This window comes from Pseudomassariella vexata, assembly GCF_002105095.1.
Source record: "Pseudomassariella vexata strain CBS 129021 chromosome Unknown BCR38scaffold_7, whole genome shotgun sequence".
Classification (NCBI taxonomy): domain Eukaryota; kingdom Fungi; phylum Ascomycota; class Sordariomycetes; order Amphisphaeriales; family Pseudomassariaceae; genus Pseudomassariella; species Pseudomassariella vexata.
This window is the reverse complement of record NW_024467962.1, coordinates 2455773-2483395: the sequence shown is the minus strand read 5'-3', so window position 1 is coordinate 2483395 and position 27623 is coordinate 2455773. Positions and strand designations below refer to the sequence as shown.

Genomic DNA, 27623 nt, shown 5'->3' with positions numbered 1-27623 from the left:
TTCTTTCCGTATCACTTTCGCAGTGGGCATGCGTGGTCCCTGTAACCGCCGCCGGATTCGAACCGACGCATTTACATAGTTTTTGATAGCGGATCTATATGATCAACTATTGGACGAGATACGATGGAGTCAAAGAATACCATCGAAATCGCCTGGCCTCGTCCATGCAGCTTGGGTAGGCTTGCGTCTCTAAACTTGGCTCTAACCGTCTCCGCATCTTCGGCAGGATCACGGCGCTGCAAGCTTTACAAGTTCAGAAGTCCGCGGCGCAGAATTGGCACTGGATAAATTCAACACCTCGTCCTGCTGCAGTGCAGTAGGACGAAGGGCCATGAAGCACTACACATATTTTCAAGAATGCACTTGCAACGCTGAATCATGCGCATGGGCTACGTGTCAGCGGTGGGCAGTGAGGCACGGGATGGAGTTCGCTCCTGACAAGAGTGAGCTAATGCACTTTACTAGGGCCCGAGAGCCCTTGCCGCAAAGTATTCGCCTTGGGGACGCCACAGTGTCGCCGGTAGTCTCAGCGAGGTTCCTAGGAGTCTGGTTCGACCGCAAACTGACGTGGCACGCCCATGTTGAGCGTGTTAAAACAAAAATGGCAACTCAAAAGCTAGCCCTGACAAAGCTAGTCAATATGTCGTGGGGCTGCGATCTTATACGGGCGAGGCTGTTATATACGGTGGTTATCCGTAGCGCGATCGCCTTCGGGGCGACTGCGTGGCATACTATAAGTGAGGAACCGGCAGGGCCAGCTAAGAGCCTGATGGGGATACAGAACGAGTGCCTCCGGGTAGTCTGTGGTGCCCACAAAGCGACGCCGGTTCGCCACCTGGAAGCAGAAGCAGCAATCCCGCCACTAGACCTCTATCTTAGGAAGGAGGCCCGGGGCTCCGAGTGGATGAGTGAGGAAAAGGAGGTCCCGGCTGCCCTCCTCGGCCACTGGAGGAAGAGATGGCTCACCGGAGCAGAGCATCACGATCGCCAGCGACGCGCTATCGCTGAGGAACCGGAGGGCCCTTCGATGCAGATACCGAAAGGGGGCAGGTATTTCGGCCTGAACCGACTGGAGGCGTTTACGCTGTGCCAGATCAGGACGGAAAAAATAGGACTAGCAGCCTTCTTATTCAAGACAGGGGCTTTTGGCGTGTACTCGCCGCTATGCCGCTGTGGCGACGCCCCTGAGACGGCAGAGCACGTAATCCTCTTTTGCGGGCTGTTGGAAGGACCGAGGGAACGATTACGGGCCGCCATCGCACCACGGCCACTATACTCTCGCAGAGACCTCGCAACGGCAACAGGAGAACCAGTAGTTAGTGGGACTATTGTAAGGTGGCTGCTAGGGACGGGTCGGACAGCTTCAAGGCCCAGATAGCATCGATCTTCTCAGGGGGGACTTTGTTGGTAGGTTGAGAACCAACGTAGTATGGTAGTGAACGCAACGCAGTCGCCAATAGGGCGAACCGACGACGCAGCGTATGTATTTAGTCCAGCCATTAGGGCACGGTTTGACATACGGGAGTACTAGCAGAGGTACCGGGGGCTTCGAGCCTACGGCGTATTTAATAATAATAATATTTTCAAGTCCCGAGTGGCTTTGCTTGGAAATAGTCGCATGTAAATGGCCAGGCAGCAAGTGTTTCACTATGCATTCGGCCCATCCGGCATGTTGGTGGATCGGGAACCAGACTATGTGGAATGTTACCCACACTTCCTGCAGAAGTACAGTACGTGCAAAAGAGATCAGAATACTTAGCCAATATCACTTCAAATCACAGCTGAGTGACCTTAAACAGTTTTTGAATATTAGTCTAAATAAATCACAAATACAACTATGGAGGCCACTCACAACCTATTCAGAGAAACCCAGGGAGTCTGACTCTAACTACATGCCTCGGTAAAACCACTTGCAATAGCATAGGTTCCGGGGTATATTATTTGATAACAGCTTTGACCCATGATTAGTAAGATCGCTTCTTTTCTGTAGACACTCCAAACCTAAATCTAGACAGGCAACAATTCTGGGAAATGTATAACGCACATGGTAGTCACGCAAGACTGATAGTTGTTCCTACCTGTGCGCGAGAAAAACAGTCGCTATAAAAAGATACTGTTATGCTGTGCAACCCTAGCACATGGAGCTGGCATATGCACTGCAACTCTCATCGGAATTTACTTCTAAATTTACTGCAATCAGGGGATATAAGTCTCCGTATGCACTGAAGTCCACCCACCCCGCGCTTAACAAACCAAGTGACCAACATCTTCAGTCGGGCAGCCCTCTACCATTTCTCACTCAAATAGCCGCCGGGGACACATGCAGATGGCTATTTAAAGGTCCTCCTCTACCACGGCTCTCACCCGCTCTGAGGAAGGCCCACCGGATGATATATTTGCCGAGCCTTTGAGCCTCTGCGCACGCACCTGTACATAGCTGGACGATTGAGTAAGACCTTTCACCTTCCTTCCTTACGGTCAATCGCTATATAATGAAAGACCCTATGCTGAGAACTTCATATTTTCAATAATATCTATAGCAGCCCGTTGCCTTAGGTATAACAGCGATTCGGTGAGGGATGCTTTCAATCAAATTCCGAATTAAACCTAATAGGCCTATGACTACGCCTCCTGGTTTATTCACCTAGCGGTGTCAGCGAGACAGAAACGAGAGGTGTCTATTGCAAGGAGAGGCTCGTCAGAGTTGTGTTAGGATTTCGAGTGAAGTAATTTTGGGGTCCGACATGTGGCTGAAGTGGCCGTGCGTGGTTCCGCGTTCCATTTTGATTTTGCTTTAATGGTTGACTTGTCAAAGTGGGGCAATTAGCTGGTCTCGTTGCTGTTGCTTTCAAACCTCATACCGCGAACAAGCACTTGAAGAGGTCATCACCAGGTCTCCTTGCGTATCCATGATTGTGTCGTTGCTCGACCCCGACTTGACCCCGATCTTTAATCCAGAGCAAATTCCAGACAGAAGTGCACTGCCCTATTGCAATTTCTACCTTGTATTTCGGTCCATCATAAATTTACTTGAAGCCTCCATCAATTGCTAGCTTTGTCCCGATCTTGCCCCATCTTTGCAGCAGTGCCAGAACATCAAGATGCACGAACTCTTTTTGACCGCTGCTGTGAGGGAAGTCGACTTTGACACGGCTTGCGCAGTACTCCAGGGGCTCTCGTGGATGCAAGCACGTCACAACGTCTACCGTGTCTCCTTCTACGCCGGCCAACCGCAACCAAAAGGTCTTACCGTGTTGAAATCATTGCCGAAAATTTCCAATCCGCAAGCCCGTGCTGCACTTCAGGCGACATGGAATGAGCTAAGCAAGCCGTTGACTCGAACGTCTTACGTCCTGCAGCTTGCGCATGAAGTTTTCACCGACACGGACTTTAGCAATGGCAATGTAGTGGACCTCAACAATGTGCCTGGTACGCTGCGATGGTTGGATTTCCCTGATCTCTTACGCGATAACGTTAGAAAGAAGATGGAAACCAACACGCCTGGAATTCAAAGGGCCCGTGTCGAGATTCCTGATTTGCCCATCACGCAAAGGAAGAGGATAGACATCCCTGATCAGCGGAATCTGCTTACTATCATGAGCGACAACGATCATGTGTAAGTTGCTCCACATTGCGAGTAGAAGTCTGGCAGCGGTTTGTTAACAGTCGGGCAACAGATACAAGACAGAGATGATACAGGAGACATACACATATGTCAGAGAAACCATCGAGTTCTCACTCAACAGATATTACTATCTACCATCATCATCCCTTGAACAGTCAGCGCCTTCGCCCACTTTGCCGCCTTGGTCGGATCTCCGACCACTTGACCCCTCTCGGAAGTGGACGCTTCACGTAAAACTGAACGTTATTGAGGACACCCAGCCCGAAAAGATGAGGAAGGCCGCGGAGGAGCTCATGAATGTCAAGGGGGAGCTCGACCAGTTATTCGACTTCAAGGTCCTTGACAGACGCATCTTCGACACGAGAATTGTGGCACCGCCGACGCTTCCGATTCGTGTTTAGGAAACAACAGATTACAGCCAGCCAATGCGTCACTACCTGGGAGAAAGACTGACATGGAAACGCTGGACTATGCAGTATTCGCATGTGTCACTGTAGGCAGCAATCGCGCCCATGATGGAGAACCTTGCAGAGCCAACAATGGAATCCTGACACCATTTACGAAGAACAACACTGGATCTGAACTTTTGGTCGGTGCAGGTGAAATTGTGCCAGGAAAAGACCGCGCCCGTCATCGTCACAATACGATTAGTGCTTTACGAGCAAACCTATCCTTGCCTGCTCCTCAGGTGATGCTCGAGGAAGCACACTGGCTTAGGATCGTTATCGTTTTCGATGTGCACCGATGAAATGTGGTTGTTGCTTGTTTTGTATCATTTGCTACTCCACTGGGCCAAATACACTAGCATTGCAACAATGACAAAGTCCACCGACTTACGAACACGTATACCAGCAGCTTCCATTTTTGGCATCGCATAGGATAACTTCACCGATGGCGATTGCAGAGCTCGATGCCGACCATGAAGGGGTCGCGAAGGGGGGGGTCGTCAAATCTGTCGTGTGTGTTTGGGGAATCCTCTTACCACAATAAAATATTGGCGATTTCACCATTTCAGCAATGGAAACACTCATTGTCGACAAATGTCGCCATATGGACTACAGGTCCATCGCCGTAGCATTCTAGACGAGAGACTCCGCCCGCGAAAGAGGGCTCTCGAACCGTGTCCGGGGCTGAGCCGAATACATGATGGCGGCTGTCAATTTGGAATCGCTGTCGCTCGTTCCTCAAATTTGATCTTTCGCAGTCCACAGAGCCCTCGAATAAATTGGAGTTGAATAAGATTCTGTTGGTGAACTTCATATTGACAGCATGAGTTCGCCCGCATGCTAATGAAGGGTTGTCGGAACCGTCACGATCATTACTCAGTTACAGTACGGTACAGTAGCGCAGAAGTGTCGATTTTATGATGCCTGAATCTTCAATTGAAAGCCCCTACCTTCTTTCCTAGAGGCAAGGATCGCTCTCAGCCGTTGCGCAGGCCATAATACAGTTTCACCAACTCGAGCTTCTTGGACAAACCTACGTATGCGACCCCTGGTACAATTAATCAAATATCGGTACCTTCAAGTGCCACATATTTTTGATGGATTGATAATATGGAACCAATCGCCAAATCGTTCTTTGCACATGATTTCCTACGACCCCACACAACCGCCAAATTCAAGAGACTGGGGTTGAGTATGCGCGTGTATTATAAGGGACAACCGTGTTCATGCAAAACTGCTACGGAATTTATGAAGTCGAGGAACACAGAAGGGTGAGTTATCTCAAAGGGCTGTGTGTCGGCGATGGACGTGCCAACCGACTGCCTACTGCCAAACCCCCCTATGCTATCTACTAGTTCGCATATCTGCTCATCCACCGAACCTAGGTTCTGCTCCAGGTACTTCGCCGACTTGGTACCCGGAATTGGGAAGAAATCGTCGCCTTGAGCCATGATCCAAGCCAGGACTACTCGCGCCGAGGTGGCGTTTCTCTCGACCGCCATCTCTCCAAATTTTTGACCAGCTCCAGATTCTTCGGGAAGTTCTCAGGAGTAAATCTGGGCAAGTAACGCCGGCTATCGCTCTCTCCGAAACCATTCAGAGACCGGTGACGGCCTGTCAGGAACCCTCCGCCCAGAGGACAGTATGGGACAATGGCGCCCCCGAGCTCTCGACACGTCTCGAGCAGCTGAATGCCTGAGTCATTCTCGATGCCGAGTACTTAGACATCCTGATGAGTTTAATCTTTCCTTCGCTATGTGAGATTCAATATGTCACTTATTCGTAACAGAGTTCAGAAGTGATCACTTCTTCAGCTCCACCAAAGCCTTCAATGGTGCTTTTCAACGGGCGTCACGTCATAGAACCTGTGGATGTAGAACAAACCGATGCTATCAACACCAAGAAGGCGCAGGGCTTGAGGGCGAATGTGATTGCGAGGAAGATTTCTTGGCGTCTTTCCGGGTGCAGCTTGTACCATTTGCCAATGAGTACTTTGATGTCACCATATACGGAAGCAGTACCCCAGAACACGGCACCGAGTTCCTACCGATAATATAGATGAAGCCGAATGGGCTCACACGATGTTGTTGCTTTTTCAAACAGTATCCCCGCCTTGGTGACGAGCCTCGTCCAGCTTGATACCTTTGATCAGTCGAGTGCACGTGTTCTCGACCATGATTGCAAAGGTTCGAGTTGACTTTACCTTACAACACAAGCTGCATTGAACACCTAGTCGAGGGAATCAAGGCTGACTTCGAGTATTCTGCATCCTCAACACAAACACAACTTGCGCAATTTGGATCAGATGTTGATCCACCTCGGGCTGTTTCGCGGACACGAGGGAGGCGGTCAATTACACCGGAACACAAGTTACCACAGGAAGAAGTCACTCGGCGTGATTTCAACTTAAGTTCGGAGGATCTGGACGTGGTATTCCAGATATTCCATTTGCAGCGGCTCGTACACGGTATATCGCATGGCCATAGAAGAAAGAGTCGTCACAACTAGACCAAATATCAACGAAACCTGTGTATCAGCTGCTGGGTCGTACATCTGAGATTGATCATTAGAACGTGTCGGAAGGTCTTACTTGACCAACATGGCACATGATGATGATGGTCTTTCGCTTGAGTCTGTCAACTCGGGTGCCTGCTTGCCAAGCCCTCTGGCAGAGGGTAGCGAGCGACCGAACGAAGCGATTTCGGTGACAGGTGATATTGAGCACAGTAAGCCACAGCGTGAGCAAGTGGACAATAAGGCTACTTGAGAAGCGATTCAAGAATAGTCAATCAAAATCATCCTGCGAAGAATATCCTGGAGAAATGGCTGTCAAACAGCATTCCATCTGCCACGCTTGAGTGCTGCCGAGAAGATTTGGGGGTGAAGGGCAATACGGATCGTACCGAGCGCGGTCAGATTTGCAAGCAAACAGTAATTTCCCCTATAGTGGTACATGACGCTGCTGCACTCCGCTAAAAGACTACAGGATCGAAATGAGTTGTGCCACAATGTTTGCCGGGAGCTAACAAACGTCTGGGATGACATCTCCTTACCAGATCTTTTGTGCCACATGCCAATTCAAAGCTTGCGCTCCAACACAACGTCCTTGCTTCACTCAGCTAAGCTACCCCTTGCCATGGAGCTCCTTAATGGATTGTCCGTAGGCTAGTAGAGCCGAAAACTCCCACCGTCTCCTTGCCGCATGCTGCTGTCCTGCCGCGATGTGAGACGATCACCCAACAAATTGGGCATCGAGCATCCGTTTGCCCTGTGGGCAGCCTCGCTCAAGTTTGCTGACCTGGTTGAATTTCCGAGTGTTGGTGCATTTGCGTTGGTATAAGACCTGTCGATGTGAGGTGGCATCGGCTGTTGAAGAAGATTTGAATGTTCAACCGTGATCACTTCACGAGAGTCAGTCTCCGTCTGACCTGTGTTGCCCGGAGTCTTCTGTGCTCATTCATTCGTTAACACCATCTCACCAGGCACCATGTTGCCTCTTCTGATTCTCGGTCTTGCCTCTATCGGCACCGCAAGTCTTGCATCTCCGAAGGATGAGGGCTTCATGCGACTGCCGATGAGGCGAAACTCTTTGGTCCGCTCTTCGTCTTCTCTGTCGCTGGTCTCGCGAGATGAACCAATCAACACCACCCTGACACAATACCGGGGAACTGTGTATACAGTGGAGCGTATGTGACACCCAACCCAAATACTTGATATAGAGTGCTGACATGCATTTGATAGTGCTAATTGGCACTCCTGTCCAGCATGTCACTGTGCAACTCGACACTGGTTCCGATGAGCTTTGGGTTAACCCTAACTGCACGAAGGCTGCAGACCCAGAGTTCTGCCATGGCGCCGGATTCTACGATCCGGGCGCTTCGAACAGTTCATCGGTCGTCCCTTCTTTCAATGGCTTTACTATCTTCTATGAGATCGGAAGCGCGGTGGGAGACTACTACGAGGATAATGTCCTGATCGGCGGTATGCTATTGCCGTTCCAACAGTGTCGATTGCTATTTCTCTGACTGTCCAACAGGGGCAAATCTCACGCATACTCAATTCGGAGTTGCTACCAACAGTTCTATTGTGGACACTGGTATCCTGGGCTTATCTTACGGTTCGGGCGAGAACATCAACTACAACAATGTCCTGGACCAGCTCTACGACCAGTCGTACATTACACGCAGACAGTTCAGCGTTGCAGCTGGAAGCGTTGACAACGAGTCTGGTGAGTGCTACCCACGTTATGTCCTTTTGCGTGTTACTTGGCTAACGCACATACAGGCGACCTGCTCTTCTCCGGTTTGGATGTCAAAAAGTTCGCTGGAACTCTGCAAGAGGTGCCGCTGATCTTCCCTGGCCCTGACGGGCACAAGACGTAAGTTCCTACTCCCGAGATATCCTCGGCTTTAAGGCACGACGAGCTAATTGGTTGAAGATACTGGGTCAACCAGACATACTTGGGCGTTTCGTCGCAAACAAGTTGCCAATCTCAAGAGCTCAGTCGTCAGGAGTTCTCGGCCATCATTGATACGGGCGCGAGCTTCACCATCTTACCCGAAGATGTGATGAAGGCCGCATTGGCTTACTTCCCTGCTGCTGTCTTCAACGAGAACGTTGGTGCATGGACTATCGACTGCCAATACCGGGACCGAGATGCCACTCTCGACTTCGGCTTTGGTGATGCAATCATCAATGTTCCTTTCCACGAGTTAATCTGGGAGAGGGAGCCCAATCAGTGTCTCCTGGGACTGGCGGAGGCCATGCCCGGTGTTTCTGCAATCATCGGTGACAACTTCATGCGAGCAGCTTATGGTAAGTGTCCGAACACGTACATGAGGCGGTGAAAGGCATGCTAACGATGATTCTTAGTGGTCTTTGATCAGGAGAAGAGGTCGGTATTCATGGCAAATTACAAGGACTGTGGTTCTGAGATACTTGCTTCGACCGAGGACTTGATGCTGAAGCCCGGCCGCTGCCTTGCCCCTACCCCTGCTTCTTCCTGTACCCCGTCGACCTCCTCGGTCGTGATGAGTTCCACTGGGTCCGTGATTCCCTCGAGCACCACGGCTGTGTTCTCCACAGGCACTGCATCCTCGTCTAGCACCAGCTCTGTCGGATACGGGACGGGGTCGACGGTTACGTCCAATTCGCCGGCTTCGACCAACCCATCGGGCTCACAAGGACCCTGGGCAAATTCAACAACATGCACTGATTCTTTGGGTACCACTGCAGCGAGCACTGCCGCAGGAACTGGATCCATCCCGTCGTCGATCTGGGACTCGGCAGCCATCACAATTATCCAAACCAGAACTGTGGCCCCCCTCCCTAGCACCATGACATCCACTATCGGAGGATCAGGGACTTCCACGAGCGACACGCTGGCTGCTACTGGCTCTACCACTTCAACTTACAGTACTGAAACTTCCACTGGGTTCACAACACAGAGCGCCAAGCCGGCGACTGGTTCTTCAACCCAGTCTTTGACCTTCACTACTTCTACTTCCTGCACTGGTTCCTCCACTGGATTCACAACAGGAAGCGCTGATGCCATTACAGGGTCTTCAGCCACTACTTCTGCCCCTTCAGCTTCTGCCCCTGCGTACACTTACACATGGCAATCAACATACAAACCAAATTCGACCGTCACTGGCTCGAGCGGCGCCGCCCACCCGTCTACTTGGCAATCCACTTCTAAGCCGATTAGCTACACATTTTCCATCCCCACCACTTTTTCATTGACCGACATCTTCACCACGTCGGTGCCTTCGTCCACCACGACAGATCTGCCAACAACCATTGTCGTCACGACCGACCTCACGACCACTACCCGAGTCACCTTAACCCCATCCAGGGGCTGGACTACAGCGTCTGCTCAGCCAGCCACGGGGTCCAGCGCCACGACTACGTCATCTTTCACCCAGTGGGTCAACACCACCATGTCGTCCGACACCTCCACCTTGTTCAACCCGACAGGCACAGGTATTTCGCCCAGCACCAGCATTACGGTCACCTTGATCAGCACCCAGACAAGTATCCAGACCCGGACGATTACTTCTGTTTCTTTGTTAACTATGAGCTGCGCGCCGCCTGGACAGTATGGTGGCGGCGGAACTAGTAATCCAACGGTGACTGTAACCAAGTGGAACAGCGCCACTTGCTCAACGGCGTTTCCGGGTAATTGAGCAATTGGACTCAAGGCGACAGCAAAATAGATAGTGGTGGTCGACGGTCGTTGGCCACAAACCTAGCGATTGGAGGCGGACGTTTGCATGTAAGATATAGTCGTGTTAACATAGCTAAATTAAAACTACAATGAAAACCAGTTTCTTGTGCATATTACAAGCAATTTTTGCACGCTATTCGCAATCCGCCTGAGCATTGTCGAACTTTGTTTAAAAGTAGTGGCGCGTAACCACAATATTACAATCCGGGTGAGCCGGCCCCAATGAGAAGCAGCCTTCGTCGTCCCACTTGGCGTTCAAACACCTCCACTCGGCGCCGTTCTTTGTTTCTCTTGCAGACGTTGACTCATTCTCGAGGGAGCCTCTTGAATTTGCAGCGAGGATTTGAATTTGAATAGTCCGCGTTTGCCGTTACCATCAATGCGACAGAGAGCAGCTCGACGCAACTTGCTCGCGTCTTTGGGTGTACTTTGGGAACGCTAAGTACGAACTGACAGCGGCGCTGTGGCAATGCAGATTCGCTGCGACATGTTCAAGCCGTTAATAGCTCATAAATCGTAGTACCCATTTTCAAGACAAGTCTCGACAAGGGCCATTGCCATCGAAAAGCAGCATACGATTTTTCATGAACCCCCGTGGTGGGTCGATCGAGTCCCGTCCATCTACCGCGTGGGAGCCGTACCCTCCTCGGGCTCGGCGTTTGTTCATATTGATGTATCGTTCACAGATGCCGGGCCGCTGCTCTTTAGACGTATTCCCCAGGCGTCAGAGTTTTGCTACTCTGCACGAATGGCAGATCTCTCTTTTCGTCCTTTTTGCCCGGTTGGAACCAGTTCTCACCCACTGACACACGGCCCAGCAGATTCGGTCCGCATTGGGCACAGACGCAGATCAGGATGGTGAAGGCGATGGTTGCCGACGCTGCCGCGGCAATGGCAACGATGAAGTCTCTGGAGAAATTCCCAGTCGACATGATGATGGGCGATAGAAGTGTGTGAGGACTGGTGGATTCGTGTTTGGTCGTTGGGATTGGATGCGGAGGAGGAAAGCAGTAGGAGTACCGAAATAAGGCAAAGTACTTATACGTGGTATGATGTGGTGTGGTGTGTAGGACGTGCGGGTGATGAGTTACTAGTCTTGTTAGTCTTATACGTCAGAGGTCGCGGGAACCAAGAGCTTTCATAGCTCCGTAAGAGATCAAACTCGAAAGGATCGATTCGTCGGGCATAGTGGCTCAGACACAGCCCAGGTTAAAACATAGGCAAATTGAAAATAAAAAAGCAGGATGGTACGGCCTGCAGGGTCAGCATTCCCAACCATTCCTCAGCCAAGACTGCAGCTGCTGACGATGCCGAACCAGCGCCTTCAACTCACCGCGACATCAATAGGCCGTGAAGCCGACAATTGGGCAGACGTGAGCTGGGATCTGACACTGCCGCAAACTGCACTGGCTCTATTGGCTTGGTCATATCTGATTGGCTGGTTGCGCGCGTGTTACCCATTGTGGAAATACCCACGCCCGTTCTGACGCCTGTTCTGACGCCCGCTCCGACGCCCGCCTCTCGCTGTAGAGGTTATGTCGGATGGCTGGGGCCAGAGCTCTGGGGCCAGAGCTGGCGGTATTGCGTACTCTTGAGACGCCAACACATCACACATCACAGATCAACCCCTGTACCTGGTGCCACTATTTCTCGGCGTCGCCTATAAGTGACCGTCCTCTTTGGCGCCGTACAGAAAGTGGGCTGGGCCAGCTAAGCACAACGGCTTCATGGAGCTCGATGGCACTTCAATGAGGGGGGGGGTTGCATAACGTTCGCAGTTGACTCTTCCATATGGACCCAGCGCACCAGCTAAAAAGGTAGACCGTCTGTTGAATCTGGAGCATCTGGACCCTTGACTTGGTTCTGCGGATTCTCGAGACCTTCTCTACCATGTAAATGGGGATAACACGATCTTAGCCGATCTTAGCCGATCTCGCGCTATGACACTTGATCCTTACTCAGATCATTGGCAGCGCAGTATCTGCTAATTCGCATTAACATGTCGAACCAAGGCGTCATGACGACTTTGGGCTCCCCGAACAAAATCACCGGCCCGCATAGCAGGTAATGGCTTTGACGACAGCGAAAATAAGCATCGATGATGATGCAGGAAGAAACTTACCGGACTACTGGGGCACTAGCTTGCTAGCCGAAAGTCTCTGGTTATCCGGAAGCTCCATGGTGGAAAGTGACGTTTGCTTGGTGATGGCGACACCAGCTGCGACCCGAGCAGTTACGATACCCGGCTTTCAAGTCTACATGATGATATTTAGATCATACTCGCGTTTTTCAACGAAGATCATTCAATGGGAGGTTGGCGTGGCGTGGCGTGGCATCAGCTGGACAAAGGTATACAAGGCAGTGACGTCACTTTCGGTGCGCCCAGGAGCTTTCCTCCGCGTCCAGTGCCATGCCTGAGAACATGTGGGAGCCAGGAATGAGTCCAGTAACTCAATGCAAATTCGCCATCATCTTTCTTCGCAATTGGCGAGATAGTAGCAGCAATGAGCTACGTGTTTCGTCGAGGGTGTTTACAACTAAACACTCCTCTTTCGCTGTGGCAATTGCCAGCCGTCAGCAGAAATGGCGTAGGGCGGCTGCAGAACATCAGATGCAGTGCCCAGGTGCTTCGACGCCTGACGACAACATCGCCGGCAAGAACTCTTGCCAACGAGACAGCCAGAGAAACAAACCAGCGAGATCAAGATGCGCACGAGAATGAGGTCAGAGCTGGTATCCAGGCGGCCACGAAGAGCCAGATCAAAAGACCGTGGCAGCGCGAAGGCGCCGATAAGCCGCCCGTCGATCAGGAGGCACGCAATGCTAACAAGACCATGGCAAAGGGTGAGCAACTTTTCACTTCATATTTGCGGTGCAAATCGCTGTCAGCAGAATACTGACGGTTGCAATCAACAGGCAAGCTCCTGACGACGCCAACTCGCCTCCTCAAGCTCATCTTGCCGTTACCCGTCGATGCAACTCATGATGAAAAGGGGAACAAAGGTGAATTCCGATCCCTAGCCCAGAACGAAGACATCCAGCCACTGGCCCTCCTCGTCCACCCCCAACAGCCCCTCTCCTACCTTGAACGCCTGATCCAAGCCGAGCTGCCACCGATATACGACAAAAATGGCCGCGAGAAGATGCCCAACGTGTACTTCCGTGCCGAGGGCTCGGACAGAGATGAAGACGGCGAGGTCAGGCACAAGGACAACTCGCACGTAGCAACGCAATCTGGACTGGGCCGTGAAGGACCAGCCACTCCAGCAAAGGATAAGGACTGGGTCCGTTGGTCGAGCTCGACCGAGATTGGCGACTTCATTCGTGATGCGGCTCGAGGCCGAGAGTTTGCTATTGACATCGACGGGCACGACACCGAGATGCGAGTCGGTGTGCCCAGCTTCAACGACCGCACGCATTTCATGCGGGTTCGACTTCGGCGCCTGTCGCACCGGATCGAGGACTTGTCCAAAATAAAGCAGGAGTGCGACGAGCTTGCCCACCGCGGCGCTCACCGCTTGGCTAAAGCTGGCTTTGGGGCCCTCACGGGGTGGTGGGGAGTAGTGTACTTCGTCACCTTCCACACGGACGCCGGCTGGGATCTCGTCGAGCCCGTCACCTATCTGGCAGGCCTAACGACCATCATGGGGGGTTATTTGTGGTTCCTCTTCATCAGCAAGGATCTCAGTTACCGGGCCGCGCTAAACATGACCATCACCCGCCGCCAGAACGCGCTGTACGAGACCCGGGGCTTCGACCCGGCGAAGTGGGAGACGTTAGTTCAGGATGCGAACGGCTTGCGGCACGAGATTCGCGTCATTGCGCAGGAGTACGATGTCGATTACGATGAGTACAAGGACTTAGGCATGACCGACGAGGTGCAGGAAGTGTTGGACACCGAGGAAGAAAAGCAAAATCGCAAGGGCGATGACGACGGGGACGCCGAGGCCAAGGATAAGAAGAAGGACAAGGAAAAGGATACGGAGAAGACAGGAAAACAAGAGTAATGCTCGCGAGTGGTGTAGGCGACGATACCCGTATACATACATCACTTAGACGGAGTGCTTCTGTCTTCCGCATTTATTTAGCTTTGACTTTTGCCTGAAGCTGAAGTAAACCTTATGCAACTCGGAGCGTAACGTGACGGCACCAGGTCTGTTAGACGAAAATCTTGAGTGTTTCCGGAAGCAGCTCAAGTACGTGCTGAACCTGTTCGGAGCTGATATTTGCATAAGCACGCGGTAGAATTATATCCTCAATAGTTATATCTTAGGCGTTATTGCTTCCATCGCATGAGCCTATGGTCCTTCCAAGACAAGGACAGCACCACTAAACCCCCTAAACTATGTTATCCCGCCACTGCAAGATTCATCTTTTTTATAAAGATGGAATAACATGGGACATAATATCCAGACCTCGCTGAAAACTCACGGTTGAAAAACATTTCTTGTCCCAGGGTATACCTGTGTCAATAGTCCAAGGGACACATAGCCAGCACGTCGCTCTGACAAGCAGCTGTAGCCGATACTCATCTATCCCGTGGAGTGCCATCAGTTCTCTCCCTCCGCGTACTCGACTGGTCCCCAGTACGGGGTCATGTCGATCATTCACAGCGGTTGCCCCGTTTCTCCGTCAAACAGCACATTCGCAGCAAGGCTACATGAATCAATTGGTCGGGCAAAGGCCCCGGCAACAGCTTCATCCGACTTTTCAATCTCTGGAGGACTGGTTGGAAGGGCACCAGCATCTTCTCTTTGATGTTCGGAACATCCTCAAGCGTGCTATCACCCCAAGTCCCGCGATCTGCTCCATACTAGCGGTTCCATCTTTTATCCATGAAATTTAGTTTTTCAATATACCGTGATGCAAGGTCGGCGTGGAAAGCATGGCAGACTCGAAGAGTGTTCTCGAAGTGACCATTGTGGTTGGAGGAGCGAAGAAGCGGGTCATCCTTTGAAGAAAGGACAAGGACATCTGGGTTGGTCACAAGGCCACAGGGTTTGGAGAGGCGATATGACGACGGATTGGTGAGGGGTTTGGAGGCGAGCTCGGACAGCCATTGCGTCTCTGCATCGTCGTCTGAGGGCTTGGAGAGAATATCGTTGAGTTTGTAGCAAAGTGCTCTTCCACCTGCGAGAGGGATGAGCAAGCCTGAGATGGCAAATGCTTGCAGTATTTATCTTTCGGGTGCATTCATTTCCGACTGTCTTTCTCGCGCCACGCTGAGACATACGAGCTAATCACCGCAGTTTCGATAGTTCTTCAGAGGGTAGGTGTGAGTCGAACCGACTGCAAGCGTTGAAGATAACGGATTGATGTTTCTTATGTCATGGGAGGGCGTATAATGATTAATCCGCAGCCGCAAACGAAGGTCTTGGTGCTTGTCCTACTTTTCGTCGTTCAACGCAGGATGTGACTTCCCAAACCCGCGTTACTCGGTAGAAGAGGTATCTTAAATCCAACCGAAAATCCACGACAGACGTGGCAAGGCAAGCAATGACGGGATTTGTCAAGGAACTTGATAAGGAAGAAAATAAGATCAGCACACCAGTACGAGGATATGAACCTCGCCAGGTTCTCGAGGGATTGATTATTTGTCTGAGTAACATATTGCTTCTATGCACAATAACGGCGATTTCTGCAAGGACGCATGATTCCATTGTGCAACGACGCAAGACACGAAAACATCTTTAATTTGTGACTTGTTGCAAATTCCAGCCAGACAACTCAAGCCAAATCCCACGAGAACAATTGACACTGGGGGATCCCAGAGAGCCCAGGTTGAACAGTGGCCGAAGGTGCTTATAAAGTCATAGTATTATATGCGAATTAGGGCATTGATAGTCATGGCCTTTGGCTGCTCTTCATGACCTAGATACCTTGCTATAGGTACAGGAGTGTATTGCCGGGGTCCTCTACGGCTTATCAAGCTTTCGATATTATTTCTCCGTTTTATTTTCAGTTGCTTAATTTCTCCCATAAACCCTTCGTTGCATCTTTCATCCCAGAATACAATATATGCACCCTGCCTGCTCACCAAGGAGAAATGTTGATTGGCATGCTTTCTATTTGTATTTGAACGGTTGGAAAGATCAACTGTAAACGACAGCTTCATACCTCCTATTGACATACCTGACTAGTTTACAGCAATGCAGGCGATTGACATGTAACTTGGACATGGCTCGGGAAGGTGAACGACCTTGAAGGTTGATTGTTTCTGCCTACCTGGCAACCACACATTCATCTTCATTACTCTGAGGCACATATAATCCCATCCGAGGCAGACCAAAGGCCTCTGAAGTGTAGAGCTTAGCTGGTTTATTCCACTGGCCTGAGGCGCGAAGTTGGAAAGCGTCCAATGAGGCAGCTACTTCAGAGCTCTTGGTCCCACTTAATTACCATTTATGGGTAGTTGCAAATGCCACCTCTGCCTCTACCACAACGTCTATCCGTCAAATCTCCATGAGCGGCGCGCAACAAAAAGCATATCACTATGGAGCCGTCTTCGCCTACGCTTGTTTGCGCCATCGATGAGTCTGGCACCGTCCTCTGCGCGTACACCGGGGACGACAAGACCGGATCCTGGAAAGCCATTGTGCGACTGCCCCAAACTCTTGCTTCCACCTTTTATGATCGTGACATGGCTAATACGCGACACACGCAGCCCCCCAAGAAGACGAGCAGCAGCTATGCGAAAGATGTCCTGGATGTCTTTCTCCCCGCCGGTTATCCCCATACGGTCACGGCGGATTACATGCCCTACCAGATCTACGTAAGATATCCCACATGTCTTATATTTGGTCGCTCAATTGGTCGCATTCACTAACAAGTCACAGGATTCGCTGCAGGCATTTTCTAGTTCAATCGCCGGGCTGCTGTCCAACAGAGCTGTGCTCCAAAGCCTCGGTGTAGGCGACGACGCCGGCTCAGCGACCGGAGCAGTTCTGCTCTCCGTTCTGCAAGAATCCACTGGCCGACTGGCTACTATTGTGTTCGCTCATCGGTTTGGCCAGGCTATTGAACCCGAATGCAAGTACTACCGGTTCCTGGCTGATCTGTTGAACGATTCGGCACTGCTGCTTGATGTCCTGACACCAGCTCTTCCCACCTACCCCAAGATCCTCGCCCTGTGTGCCGCTGGTATCTTGCGATCCCTCTGCGGTGTAGCGGCAGGTGCGGCGAAGGCAAGCTTGAGCGCCCACTTCGCCAAAAATGGCAACCTCGCTGAGCTGAACGCGAAGGACGGGAGCCAGGAGACGGTCATTTCCCTCATGGGCATGCTGGCTGGTAGTCTCTTCGTTCGCGTCGTCGAAGGCCGAGCTGCCGTCTGGACCTGGATGTTCATCCTGGTTGGCATCCATCTGTGGACGAACTACAGGGCCGTTCGTGCCGTGCAGATGCGAAGCTTGAACCGCCAGCGGGCTGAAATCGTCGTCAAGGAGTACCAACGAAGTGGCCGTGTCTTGAACCCTCGGGACGTTGCGAGACGAGAGAGCATCATCTCTTGGAAGGCTCCTCGTGTCATTTTCAGCCGCACATTCCCGCAGAACAACCAGATCCAGGTTCAGGACCTTCGCAAGTTCCGAGACGAGAGTTTCGTCATAGCCGACATGGGCGATTGCAAGCTGATCTTCCTCAAGAAAGGAGCAACGGCACAAGATGCGCTCAAGGGATACATGACGGCCTTGGCTGGGAAGGAGCCCTTTGGTGGCGAAGAGTTGTGGAAGGCGCTGTCAAGTGCTGGCTGGAACCTGGACACGGGGGCCGTGGAGACAGGACCTGCCATTCGTATCGTTGTTGAGTGAAGGAGTTGAGTGGATGTATGATACCCTACTGCTGTTTGTAGCTTTCCCTTCGATCTCAAGTTTTGGGAGAAATGAGTCCAAATACGACCGTGCCTTGCCAGAACTCCAAGCGCCTCTGCTACCATTTTGACCAATCGCATAAAAGAACCAAAGGCCCTGCGAGAACAACTCGCTGCAGGCCATGCCCCCAACCCTCCAATGGGATGAGGGGAGAATGTGATCTCGTAACTTCCCTGATCCTTACACATACACATACACATACACCACATTTCATACAACACCCAAACCACGCGTTGCGCGCATTTTAATACCCTCCCAGCTGTTCAACTTTGGCCGTACGTCGAGGTAGAAGGAAGGCCTGCCATCACCGGTGCTTTTCCCGGCATAGAAGTCGATGATGTATTCGACCTCTTTCCCACACCGATCGACCACCCAGTCATGACGGTCGAAAGGTGCGCTGTACCCCAGCATTGTATTGATTCGTGCCCTAGGTGACAGCTTGGTGCTTCCTAAACCAGAGAATGAGTGTAACCGAGGGCCGTCGCAACTAGCAAGATCTTAAGTCAGTAAGCTGCTTGGCTTGATTGAACAGACCCGTCTGCGGAAAGAGCGTAGGCGAGGTGGTGTGTGGGCGAGTAATTTGGGAAACTCTCAGAGTAGGGGTATCAGAAATGGGTCTTAAGACCACAGCATTTTGGTCATCAAAGGAGGGAGTACAAGTAACCCTATGACTGGTGCCAGCTGGTATATCATCATGGTGTATGTATGGATGTGCAGTGGGAAAGAGACCGATATGGTGCTCTATTGCTATAAAGCTCGATGGAACTAACCTCGATTCCTTGACCCAAGGACCCTCCCACTTCTTGATCTCAGCCCACGCTCGCTCGTTGACTGCATTGTGGATAGGCACGACCGTCTGCATATCCGTCGACTGCGGATCGTGGCCTTTCCGTTTCATAGCCTCGAAGAACATCTTCTCGGATGGGTAGATCCAGTTCCCTGTCTTGCTATCCGAGCCTGTTTCTAGTTCTTGATTCGCTGGCGGACAGGCGGCTTCGCCAGGGGTCGAGGAACGCGGTATCGTGGAGATTACGCGGTCAGTGCCTAGTGATGGCGTCGGTCGAAATGGTGTTGTGGATGGCGAGGATGTGGACGAGGAGGAGGAGAAGGGTATCCACAAGCGTAAAGAGGACGCCCATGAAGACGAGGCCGCTTGCGGCTGTGGTTGTGGTTGTGATGGAGTTGGTTGCGCCGGTTTTGCTGCTGTGCTTTCTGATGCAGCTCGGGCTTGCTGCAACCATGCCTCGCGTGCCTTGTGGTCCACGGGACAAGCTTCCTCCTCATCTTTAGACGTTGGCGGATGCTGCCGAGGGACCGTTTTCGATTCCGCTTGCGCAGACTTGGCTTGCGATAGCCAAGCCTGCCGACTTGTGTGGTCTACCGGACACACATCTGCTGTTTTTGAATCGGGCATAGTGCCGCGGATGGGGCTATCGGAAGCTGCGGGAGCTTTGCGATTGAGGAAAATCTGGTCTAGCAAGTCGAGTAGCATGCTGGAATCATTTTATTCTAGCTGGGCCACGGGAGGGACTGGGGAGTGCAAGCGAAAGCGTGTCATGGAACTTTTCACGGAGATCGGCAGGCATCTTAACGGAGGAAAAATTTGTCTGCGCTCCCGGGTAGCGCCTGCGGCTCGTAAGGGATCTTAACCCGTCGTTGATTGGCCAAAACATCTCAACAGGCATCATGAATGGGCTTAGATGCATGTGCTCATAGGTCGGAATTTTTAGGAATTACCCCTGCCTAGCAACGGCATAATGGATTTTATCTTGCAATGTAGGTTTCTAGAGGGCATTTTGCTTCTGTAAGCATCAAGTGCTTTACCTCTGAGGGATTGCAACACGTATTTGGGCTGGGAATCGAGCAAGCAAAGATTTGAGCATCACATCGTATGTTTCACATGCAATAAGAATCTGACAATCGGCACGTCACCTTGCAGGCATATTTGATACACCACTCCGCATTGCCTGTAATCACTGTCAAGAAAGCACTATCAGACTGCAGCTGATCTGCCGGGCTCCCTTCCTTTTCCTGGTCCCGATCTACATCTTGGTGGGGATTACTGAGATACTCATCTTCACCTACTCCCTAAGCAACACATCTGAAGAACAGACTACCGAATGCAGCCATGTCGGCAACATCATCGTTAGCTGTGTTCCCCAAATTTACTCTCCTACCACCTGAACTCCGTCACCAGATCTACCTGGAAGCCATCCCCAGCCCTGGCATCAATTTCTTCAACGTCCACACCTGGCTCAAGGATCACGAAGGCTGCAACAAGGAAACCACCCCTCCGCATCTGTATCTTGACCTGCGTCGCATGGCTATCGAGGATGACGACGAGGCCGTATCCCGATACGACCCTTCAACATGGCAAGTGCGTTATGCGCTCAGACAGACCTGCCGCGAGGCACGGAGGATGTGCGCCATCCCCTCCGACAAAGTCAAGACACTTAAGATGACCAGGCCCAAAAGGGGCTTGTACCTGAAGGCTGGCGACGACCGGCTAAGATCAGAGACGCCATTAGTCGAAGAAGACGCTCTGCCAGATCGCGAACCGCGCGTGTCACGCGAGATCCAATTTCACGCGGATGAGATTGTGTCTTTGTCTATTCAAAACTGCAGTTTAAACTTACCCTTCGAGCACTCGCCGGTCATCCGCAGAGAACGAAAAGCAGACTTCCCGGCACTGACCGAGAGTGATATGGGCGAGGCGTACGTACCGCTCTTCAATGACCCGAGCAGCTGCCTCGGCATCGCCGAAGACAAGTTCTGTCTGAGCTTGACGCGCGACGATCATGGACCCGCTCTGAGCTGGGCTATATCAGAGATTCTTCCATCTTTCCTCGAGTCTGTCTGCGGAGTAGCTGGCGTCGGACCCGGCCGTATTTCCGAAGAAGAAGAGTGGCTGCTCACGGATAAAGCGTGGGTCATGCTTGATGCCGAGACAGCCGTCACTAGTCGTGCGGATGCAGCGGCTTGGACGGCCGCTAACCCGGGGATAAAATGGGATGAGGACGAAGAGTTTGAGCCGGCGGATACTGGTTACTTCTGGCAGGAACGGGTGGGCGAGGTCAAGTGCTGGGACCGTTGGGGAGACTGCTACGCTGCAGCGCAGTCTTACTCGCAAGGATTCTTTGTCGACCAACAGCTTCTCAAGGTGCGGCCTGAAAAAACTGATATCAGAAAGAGATACACTAGGTCTGGATTACTTCCATCGGACTTCCTGGCGGGTCAGAGGTCTGTTCCCTATGCATGGCGGCATGCTGAGGTTGGTTTTTCCTCGCTGTAAGATACGAAAAGTCGGATTGAAGCAATATAGTTAGTTCTAGCTAGAGGACGGAAACTAGTGGGAAATGTATAAACTGTGCACAAAGCTGTTACGGGTCGCTTTTCAGAGGGATATACTGTAGCTAGTGAGTCAATACGCAAGTTCCAAAAACCAGAAGTCCCAGGCAAACATGCACTACCTGTTAGGGGATCACTATGTCGGCGAGTCTACTCAGCACCGAATACCTATCTCTGCAAATCCTCTCACAATGCTGTTGAGCAGGAGATAAGAGGCGAAATCAGAGGGAAATGCGCAAGCTAGTTCTGTTCTTGGATATAGGTAGCATCAACGTCCGATTGTGCCATCCTGGCTCAGTACAATGTTGCTCAGTCAATATATGTATAAACCAGGCTGTAGCCCCACCCCCCAAAAAAGAATTACAAGAATACCATTCTTGCTTTGGTCCCTTCGATTCAACACACCTAAATTCAAACCTGAGTCGGAAGCTAAAAATCCAGCAACAAGACAGAACCCTCTGGAGGCATCCGCCTTCACGTAACCATCCAAATCGCGCCCGAGAACGTGCCAATTTCTTCGAGGCCTTCAAGTCCGTCTACGAGAAAGTCGTCAGGGAGCCCGAATGCGGTCTTCTTCGGGTTATACCAACCCGCGGAGTCTCCAGGGACGCTCTCGTGGGCTGGGAATTGGTAAATACCTGACTCTAACTTACACTATGTATGATCTGTTGGACACCACACAGCTGGAATTACTTATACGTATAAGACGAAGCCAATGGAATGGCTTGTGCAGGTTCGTCAAGACGTAAGAGATTGATTGGAGAAAACGCGATGCTTACATAACCGCCAGAATCCACTCACCGAGGAATATTACAATGAGTACCTCGACATCACCGAGCCGATGTTCTTGAAGCCGCGGGATTTCAAGATCGTTAAGCGAATGGGGTCACCGTATTTCATGGCCAAGTAGTTGGACTGGGGGGAGATCAGGCCACTCGTTTACAGTCCGAGGGGCAAGAGGATGGATGTCAGGCTAACATATGAGAAAGGCAAAATAACGAACACACTTGAAATGAATGTTATCATGATATAAATACTTCCATTCGACTATACGGTATAAGGCACATCTTTCGTCATCGTGGGCATTGAACAGAAGGCGCCCTCTTAACGGCCATAGGTAGTATGAATAGGTAGATATGTTGACCCCTTGGCCATGCAAACAAATGCTGCCGTTTGCTCTCCATGGCAGCCAGTTCCTCACGGATCAACTCCAGCTGCTCGGTTTGATGCAGTCTGCAAGAGCAATCCGGTTAATGCTGGACCTTTTTATAAGCACATGACCATACCGCGTCAGAGGCATACAGCAGTAGCTTACATCCCCCATCTGGTCTCATGAATGGTAGACTTCCCAATTGCTCCACAACATAGCTATTGCCTGGATTCACTCCAAGCTATCTAAATTGCACCGCATCATGACTCAGTCGACAGAGGCTTACCCTCTTCAGAAACCAAGTAAACATCCGTTTTCGTAGGCCCTTCACCAACACCCGTCATGATGACCCGGCTAACACCAGCCTTCAACTGGCCTGCGACGGCTTCATCCAACTCCACACTAGTCTTGAAAACCTTTGCACCATCCTTCCACCCATCAGTGTCCTGCAACAACGGGTAGAAAGTTCCCAGGATTGTCTCCTTGTCCTCCTCCAAATAGTAAATCACAGCGTTCGGACCAGCGTCAAAGGTATAAGCCGCCACCGTCCTCCCCGCCGCGGCATTGATCGCCTCAACCGCCCTCACCGCCGCTCTCGAAACATCGTTCATGTAGAAAATAGGCGGGTACGTGTCCGCACACGTAGCATGAAACGAGTTGGAATCCCGCATCGTGACCTCGGCAAATTTGGCAAAGTCCTTCGCCGCAATCGCCGCCTCCATCGTCTCCATGTTTGCCGGCACCACATCAGCTATGCGCTGCTTGAACAGTCCCGACGTGGCGACTGTCTGCTGCATCCCACTCGTCGAACTAACCCCCTTCTTCGCCGCCGACACCACAAGAATCAACGCACGCATAGTCGGCCAATGCGACGCCGGCGCAACCTCGACGGCCTTCGAGTCCAAACCGTCGGCCTGTGACCCATGGCGCCATGCCACGTACCCTCCAAACAAACTACGGCAGGCCGACCCGCTGCCCTGGCGCGCGATAAGGGATAATTCCGTGGGCGAAGCGGGCAACTCGTACAAATCGGCGGTAGCACGAACCAGAGCCGCGAAGCCAGCGGCCGAGGATGCGAGACCGGCGGCGGTGGGGAAGTTGTTCTCGGAGACAAGGAGGAGCGGCATGGTGGAGAGCTTGGGCAGCGATGCATCGTTAGACTCAAGGGCGGCGCGGCGGGAACGCAGCTCGCGGAGGCAGGCCTGGGTTCGTGCGCCCGTGAGGTCGGACGGCGAGCCGTTGAGGAGGAGCGTGTCTTCTTTGTAAGCAGAGGAGCAAGAGGCCGTGGTTAGGGTGCGTAGATCGTCTTGCGAGAGGGTTACCGACAGGGATGAGTTGGTAGGCAGGTTGAGCTTGGGGTCGCGCTTGCCCCAGTATTTGACCACGGCGATGTTGACGGGGGCCGTTGTGCTGGCGCGGTAGACTTTGGTGTCGGCCATTTTGAGGGCGAGGTTATTGTAAGGAAAGGTAGGCAGGATGAGGAGGCTTGAGCAAAGGTATGAAATGGAAGTTTTCGTAGCAGGTAATGGCCCAAAGGTTGCGACCCCTCACGACCCATATTCGGGGTTGGTGGGGTCAATAGTCAATTGAATTCAGTGTATCGACAGGGGTGTTCCACTGATTGTATATTAAATGCAGCTTAGTGTCTTGATAGACAGATATCAGCTTCCGAGAGACGGGAGCTCGAATTACGAACGTACTCCGTAGTTCATCTTTATCAATTCATGAACATGTCAAACTTGAGATGTGCGTCCACCAACTACTTAGAGACGCCGTACTCGCTCTGAGTAAACCAAATGCGAGCAATGCCCCTCCCAACTCCTCCATTCCTATCCAGCAAGCATTCAGTCCTGATCCTCTTGGGGAAGGCGATGCGTGGTCACAGAACTCCGGAAGCCACTACGCGATGATCTCACTTTGGCTCTCTTCGTGGTTGAGGTGGGTGGGCGATTAAGGTAACAAATCAGCCATAGCACGATGCATTGTGTACGCAATTGAGTTGGCACAGATTGTGACTGCTGACAAAGTACGTTGAATTTGGAAGCCCGCCGTTAACCCAGACGCCAGCCACTTGACTGTGCCTAACTCCCTCTCAATGTCCGTTGTGTGCTATATGTGATGTAGGATTTCCAAATTTGATCCTCCCTGAAGTCAATCCAAGCCAATGATTCCTCAAATAACACGTGTTGTGTTAGTCAAAATGCCTGTACTGATGGAATCCAAATTTCTTAGGCGTCTCGGACTCTTTTATATTCCTCCACGTGCGGCCATTATCCACTCAAGGTGTGAGATTGGTCCATAGTATCCTTCCAAATCTGTCGATATTCCCATCGGAGGCTCATATCATTGTGGCGTAGTACTCAAGGACGACGAGTGAATAGTTTACATTTATCTGAACTGCAGCATCGATCGGTGCAGTGTGTTGCTTGGGCTGGCATTGTCACTTCGTCGGCTATTCTGCCTTGTTGGGCTATTGGCCGGGATGTCGTTCTCACTATTCTCTGGACGAAGCGCGGTAAGTCGACGTGGGCAGAACTCATGCCGATTGGTGACGCAGAGGAGTGGAGGTCTGGGGGGCATGATTTCCGTTGGATAACTCACGTCCCATGGGTCGTCGAAAGTCTGCTCATTGATGAGGTTAACCTCGTAGGTGATGTCTCCGAAGCTGTTCTGGGCACCCCTCCTTTCCTGGCTGCATTCCATGTACCGTTCGAGGCAGCGTCTGAGGTCGTCGAGTTGATCTGGGATGGATTGTGTTCGGGGGACGCAAAAGCTCACGGAAGCTGGCGGGGGCGTCTCTTCGATTTTCAGTCGGTAGTAAATAAGTTTCCTGATATCGGTGGGGCCAGCATTATAGGCGATGTTGTTGGAGGCCGGTAAGATGCGCCTGCGTGCCATGAGGAGGTTGGCGTCGTAGATTGTGCGGCATATGTTGCAGTTGAGTGGCGTGTATTTGTACTCATTCCAGCAACACAGCCAAATCTCATGTAGGATCTGGTCTTGTGTGAACTGTCTGGGAGGCGGAGGGACCCATTCGAGGAGCTGCAAAAAGTTGTGTGCACCGGCGCGGTTGATTGCTTGGTAGGCATGAGTGTCATCGAAGGCATCGGCCTCCAAGGATGGCCATTGGATAGCTTTTTGGCATGACTGAACCATGACCAGGCGGTTTTTTGCTGACCGTGATGGTGCAGAAATGTGGTGTTGTTGCGTTGATGTAAAGGTCAACCCGGCTGTGTCAGTATGAACTGAAGGTACACATCTGTATGGTAAACTGGAACTGGCTCTCTGCACTATGGAATATTGATGTTGGCGGGTTTTTGTCAGACGGACAGGACGTCGAAGTTGTCGGTGGTGAGATTCATCGTAGTGATTCTCCGAGATGGTCTCGGGTGTTCGATTCATAATCTCAGCGGTGGGGGAGTAAATGATGTCACCGGAAGGTGTGAGACGCAGCCACGGTCTGGCAAGTCGTCGAAGTTGTCTTAAACGAGTGGAGTCATAGTGAGTCTCCGAGAGCCTGTCCCGTGGTTTTCGCATGAGGTGAGCTGTTGGATAGGAGACAAGTGCATCGGCTGATGGTTGAGTTCGTCGAGTTTGAAGGGCTGAAAGCCGCGTAAAGTCATTCCATAGGTCTTGGATAGTCGTTTGGGTTATTACTCCCTGCGTCTTAGCGTGTTGCTGGCCTCTGGCTTTGGCGTAAAGCAGCCATTCTGGAAGTCCAGACGTAGAGTCGAATCTGGCGGCACTGAAGGGGTAGTTAAACCCGAAGTCATCGATAAGGCAGAGGTGTTTATGACTTCCTTGAAGGTTTGGGTAGCTGACCTGGTAGTTTCCAGTGGCAAGCTGCCTCGAGGCAAGCGACTCCGCAAGTACGTCTTGCTGGAACGCTGTGCCAGTCCAGAAGAGCTCGACACTAGGATGCACAAGTTCTTGAAGAGCCGCCAGAACTTCACGTCGCACCTCTTCGGCTTGGCGTCGTTCCAACCCCAGGTTCTCACGCTTGATGAGCTTGCCCAGAAGGTCGAAGTTGTCGTTGACCTGGTGCAAGATCTGAGCTAAGGAGATCCACTCCAATAGTGCGGTAGCTTCAGCCATTTTTGATTGCTGTATGATGATGGTTTTGAATGGAGGTATGTCTGGTAGTGCAACGATGACACGGCCGGAGGTTTTGGTAGATCGTGCTACCGCATGCGGATGTACAGTTAAGGACGGTACATGGCAAGTCTTGACAAATGTGGCCAAGAAAATGACATGTACGGGAGATTGACTGTGATGGAAACCCAGATATGTGGCAGGAAGAAATCAGTAAATTTATACACCACGAAACGGGTGGAAATTCCGTCGTTGATCCAAAAAAGCAGTCCCGTTTACTTATCCACGGTGTTCGAAGTCAAATTCACGGCGTCCTTTGTGATTGACAGACTGTTGAATATCGATTCATGAATATCAAGACGTATGCTTAGAGCCTGGAAATCATGAGTCACTGTACTCGTTGGGGTATGCCAATTTATAGGGGTATAAAAAGGTACATACTCGTGTATTTCCATTCCATTCGTTGAACCGGGTACAGATTAACGCAATCTCAAGTTATCTACCCATATAACAGGAAGTTATATGATTGAAAATGGAATATAGTTTTAGAAACGGTGAAAACTTAGTTAACAAGCACTTGGTATAAACAATATCGGGACCGCGCAGTGTTGACACTCCACGAGACAACAGTAGGAATAAGATCAATGAGCACAAATAATTTGTGTAATAGCTGGGAAGTAGTGGGGATTATATCATGAACAGAGCAATACAGTGTTTGGAGCAGTGGCTGGTCGCTTCAGTATTCTTGCAACAGCTGCACGAAGTGGACTTAGTTTTGAGTGGCATGATGCGGTACGCGTTGCCCAGGAACGACCCAACAGACTCTCGTATACGCATTTCAACCACATGTTGCTCCCCAATTGAGCCGTTC

General features: G+C 51.4%; 9 protein-coding genes across 9 annotated transcripts; 5 read left to right on the top strand and 4 right to left on the bottom strand.

Moving 5' to 3' along the window:
* Positions 1–3101: 3101 nt before the first annotated feature.
* On the top strand, positions 3102–4026 carry BCR38DRAFT_458152 (mediator complex, subunit Med18; the record flags this gene model as incomplete). Its single annotated transcript, XM_040862123.1, has 2 exons — positions 3102–3616; positions 3678–4026. 2 exons carry the CDS (start codon positions 3102–3104, stop codon positions 4024–4026), a joined length of 864 nt encoding a protein of 287 aa, XP_040715915.1.
* Positions 4027–7799: 3773 nt separating this feature from the next.
* Positions 7800–9038, top strand: BCR38DRAFT_343268 (aspartic peptidase domain-containing protein; the record flags this gene model as incomplete). The annotated part of the gene is made up of 5 exons (XM_040856018.1): positions 7800–8052; positions 8108–8299; positions 8356–8449; positions 8510–8886; positions 8944–9038. Coding segments are annotated over 5 exons (1011 nt in total), but the record flags the coding sequence as incomplete, so codon positions are not given.
* A 1963-nt stretch (positions 9039–11001) lies between these two features.
* BCR38DRAFT_485647 (uncharacterized protein) lies at positions 11002–11484 on the bottom strand (the record flags this gene model as incomplete). The annotated part of the gene is made up of 2 exons (XM_040863924.1): positions 11002–11387; positions 11460–11484. The coding sequence occupies 2 exons, from the start codon at positions 11482–11484 to the stop codon at positions 11002–11004; spliced, it is 411 nt and encodes a 136-aa protein (XP_040715913.1).
* Positions 11485–12801: 1317 nt separating this feature from the next.
* BCR38DRAFT_342782 (uncharacterized protein) lies at positions 12802–14304 on the top strand (the record flags this gene model as incomplete). The annotated part of the gene is made up of 2 exons (XM_040855970.1): positions 12802–13141; positions 13214–14304. 2 exons carry the CDS (start codon positions 12802–12804, stop codon positions 14302–14304), a joined length of 1431 nt encoding a protein of 476 aa, XP_040715912.1.
* A 2519-nt stretch (positions 14305–16823) lies between these two features.
* BCR38DRAFT_309099 (root UVB sensitive family) lies at positions 16824–17799 on the top strand (the record flags this gene model as incomplete). The annotated part of the gene is made up of 3 exons (XM_040854641.1): positions 16824–16892; positions 16971–17069; positions 17134–17799. Coding segments are annotated over 3 exons (834 nt in total), but the record flags the coding sequence as incomplete, so codon positions are not given.
* Positions 17800–18372: 573 nt separating this feature from the next.
* On the bottom strand, positions 18373–19576 carry BCR38DRAFT_343502 (cytochrome c/c1 heme-lyase; the record flags this gene model as incomplete). The annotated part of the gene is made up of 2 exons (XM_040856038.1): positions 18373–18649; positions 18933–19576. 2 exons carry the CDS (start codon positions 19574–19576, stop codon positions 18373–18375), a joined length of 921 nt encoding a protein of 306 aa, XP_040715910.1.
* Positions 19577–19954: 378 nt separating this feature from the next.
* BCR38DRAFT_435291 (uncharacterized protein) lies at positions 19955–21617 on the top strand. Its single transcript, XM_040860363.1, has one exon. The coding sequence runs from the start codon at positions 20291–20293 to the stop codon at positions 21452–21454; it is 1164 nt and encodes a 387-aa protein (XP_040715909.1). The 5' UTR covers positions 19955–20290; the 3' UTR covers positions 21455–21617.
* Positions 21618–22535: 918 nt separating this feature from the next.
* On the bottom strand, positions 22536–24230 carry BCR38DRAFT_435288 (diphosphomevalonate decarboxylase). Its single transcript, XM_040860362.1, has one exon. It carries the CDS (start codon positions 24097–24099, stop codon positions 22921–22923), a length of 1179 nt encoding a protein of 392 aa, XP_040715908.1. The 5' UTR covers positions 24100–24230; the 3' UTR covers positions 22536–22920.
* A 796-nt stretch (positions 24231–25026) lies between these two features.
* BCR38DRAFT_474945 (uncharacterized protein) lies at positions 25027–26755 on the bottom strand (the record flags this gene model as incomplete). The annotated part of the gene is made up of 1 exon (XM_040862990.1): positions 25027–26755. One exon carries the CDS (start codon positions 26753–26755, stop codon positions 25049–25051), a length of 1707 nt encoding a protein of 568 aa, XP_040715907.1. The 3' UTR covers positions 25027–25048.
* Between the last annotated feature and the right edge of the window lie 868 nt (positions 26756–27623).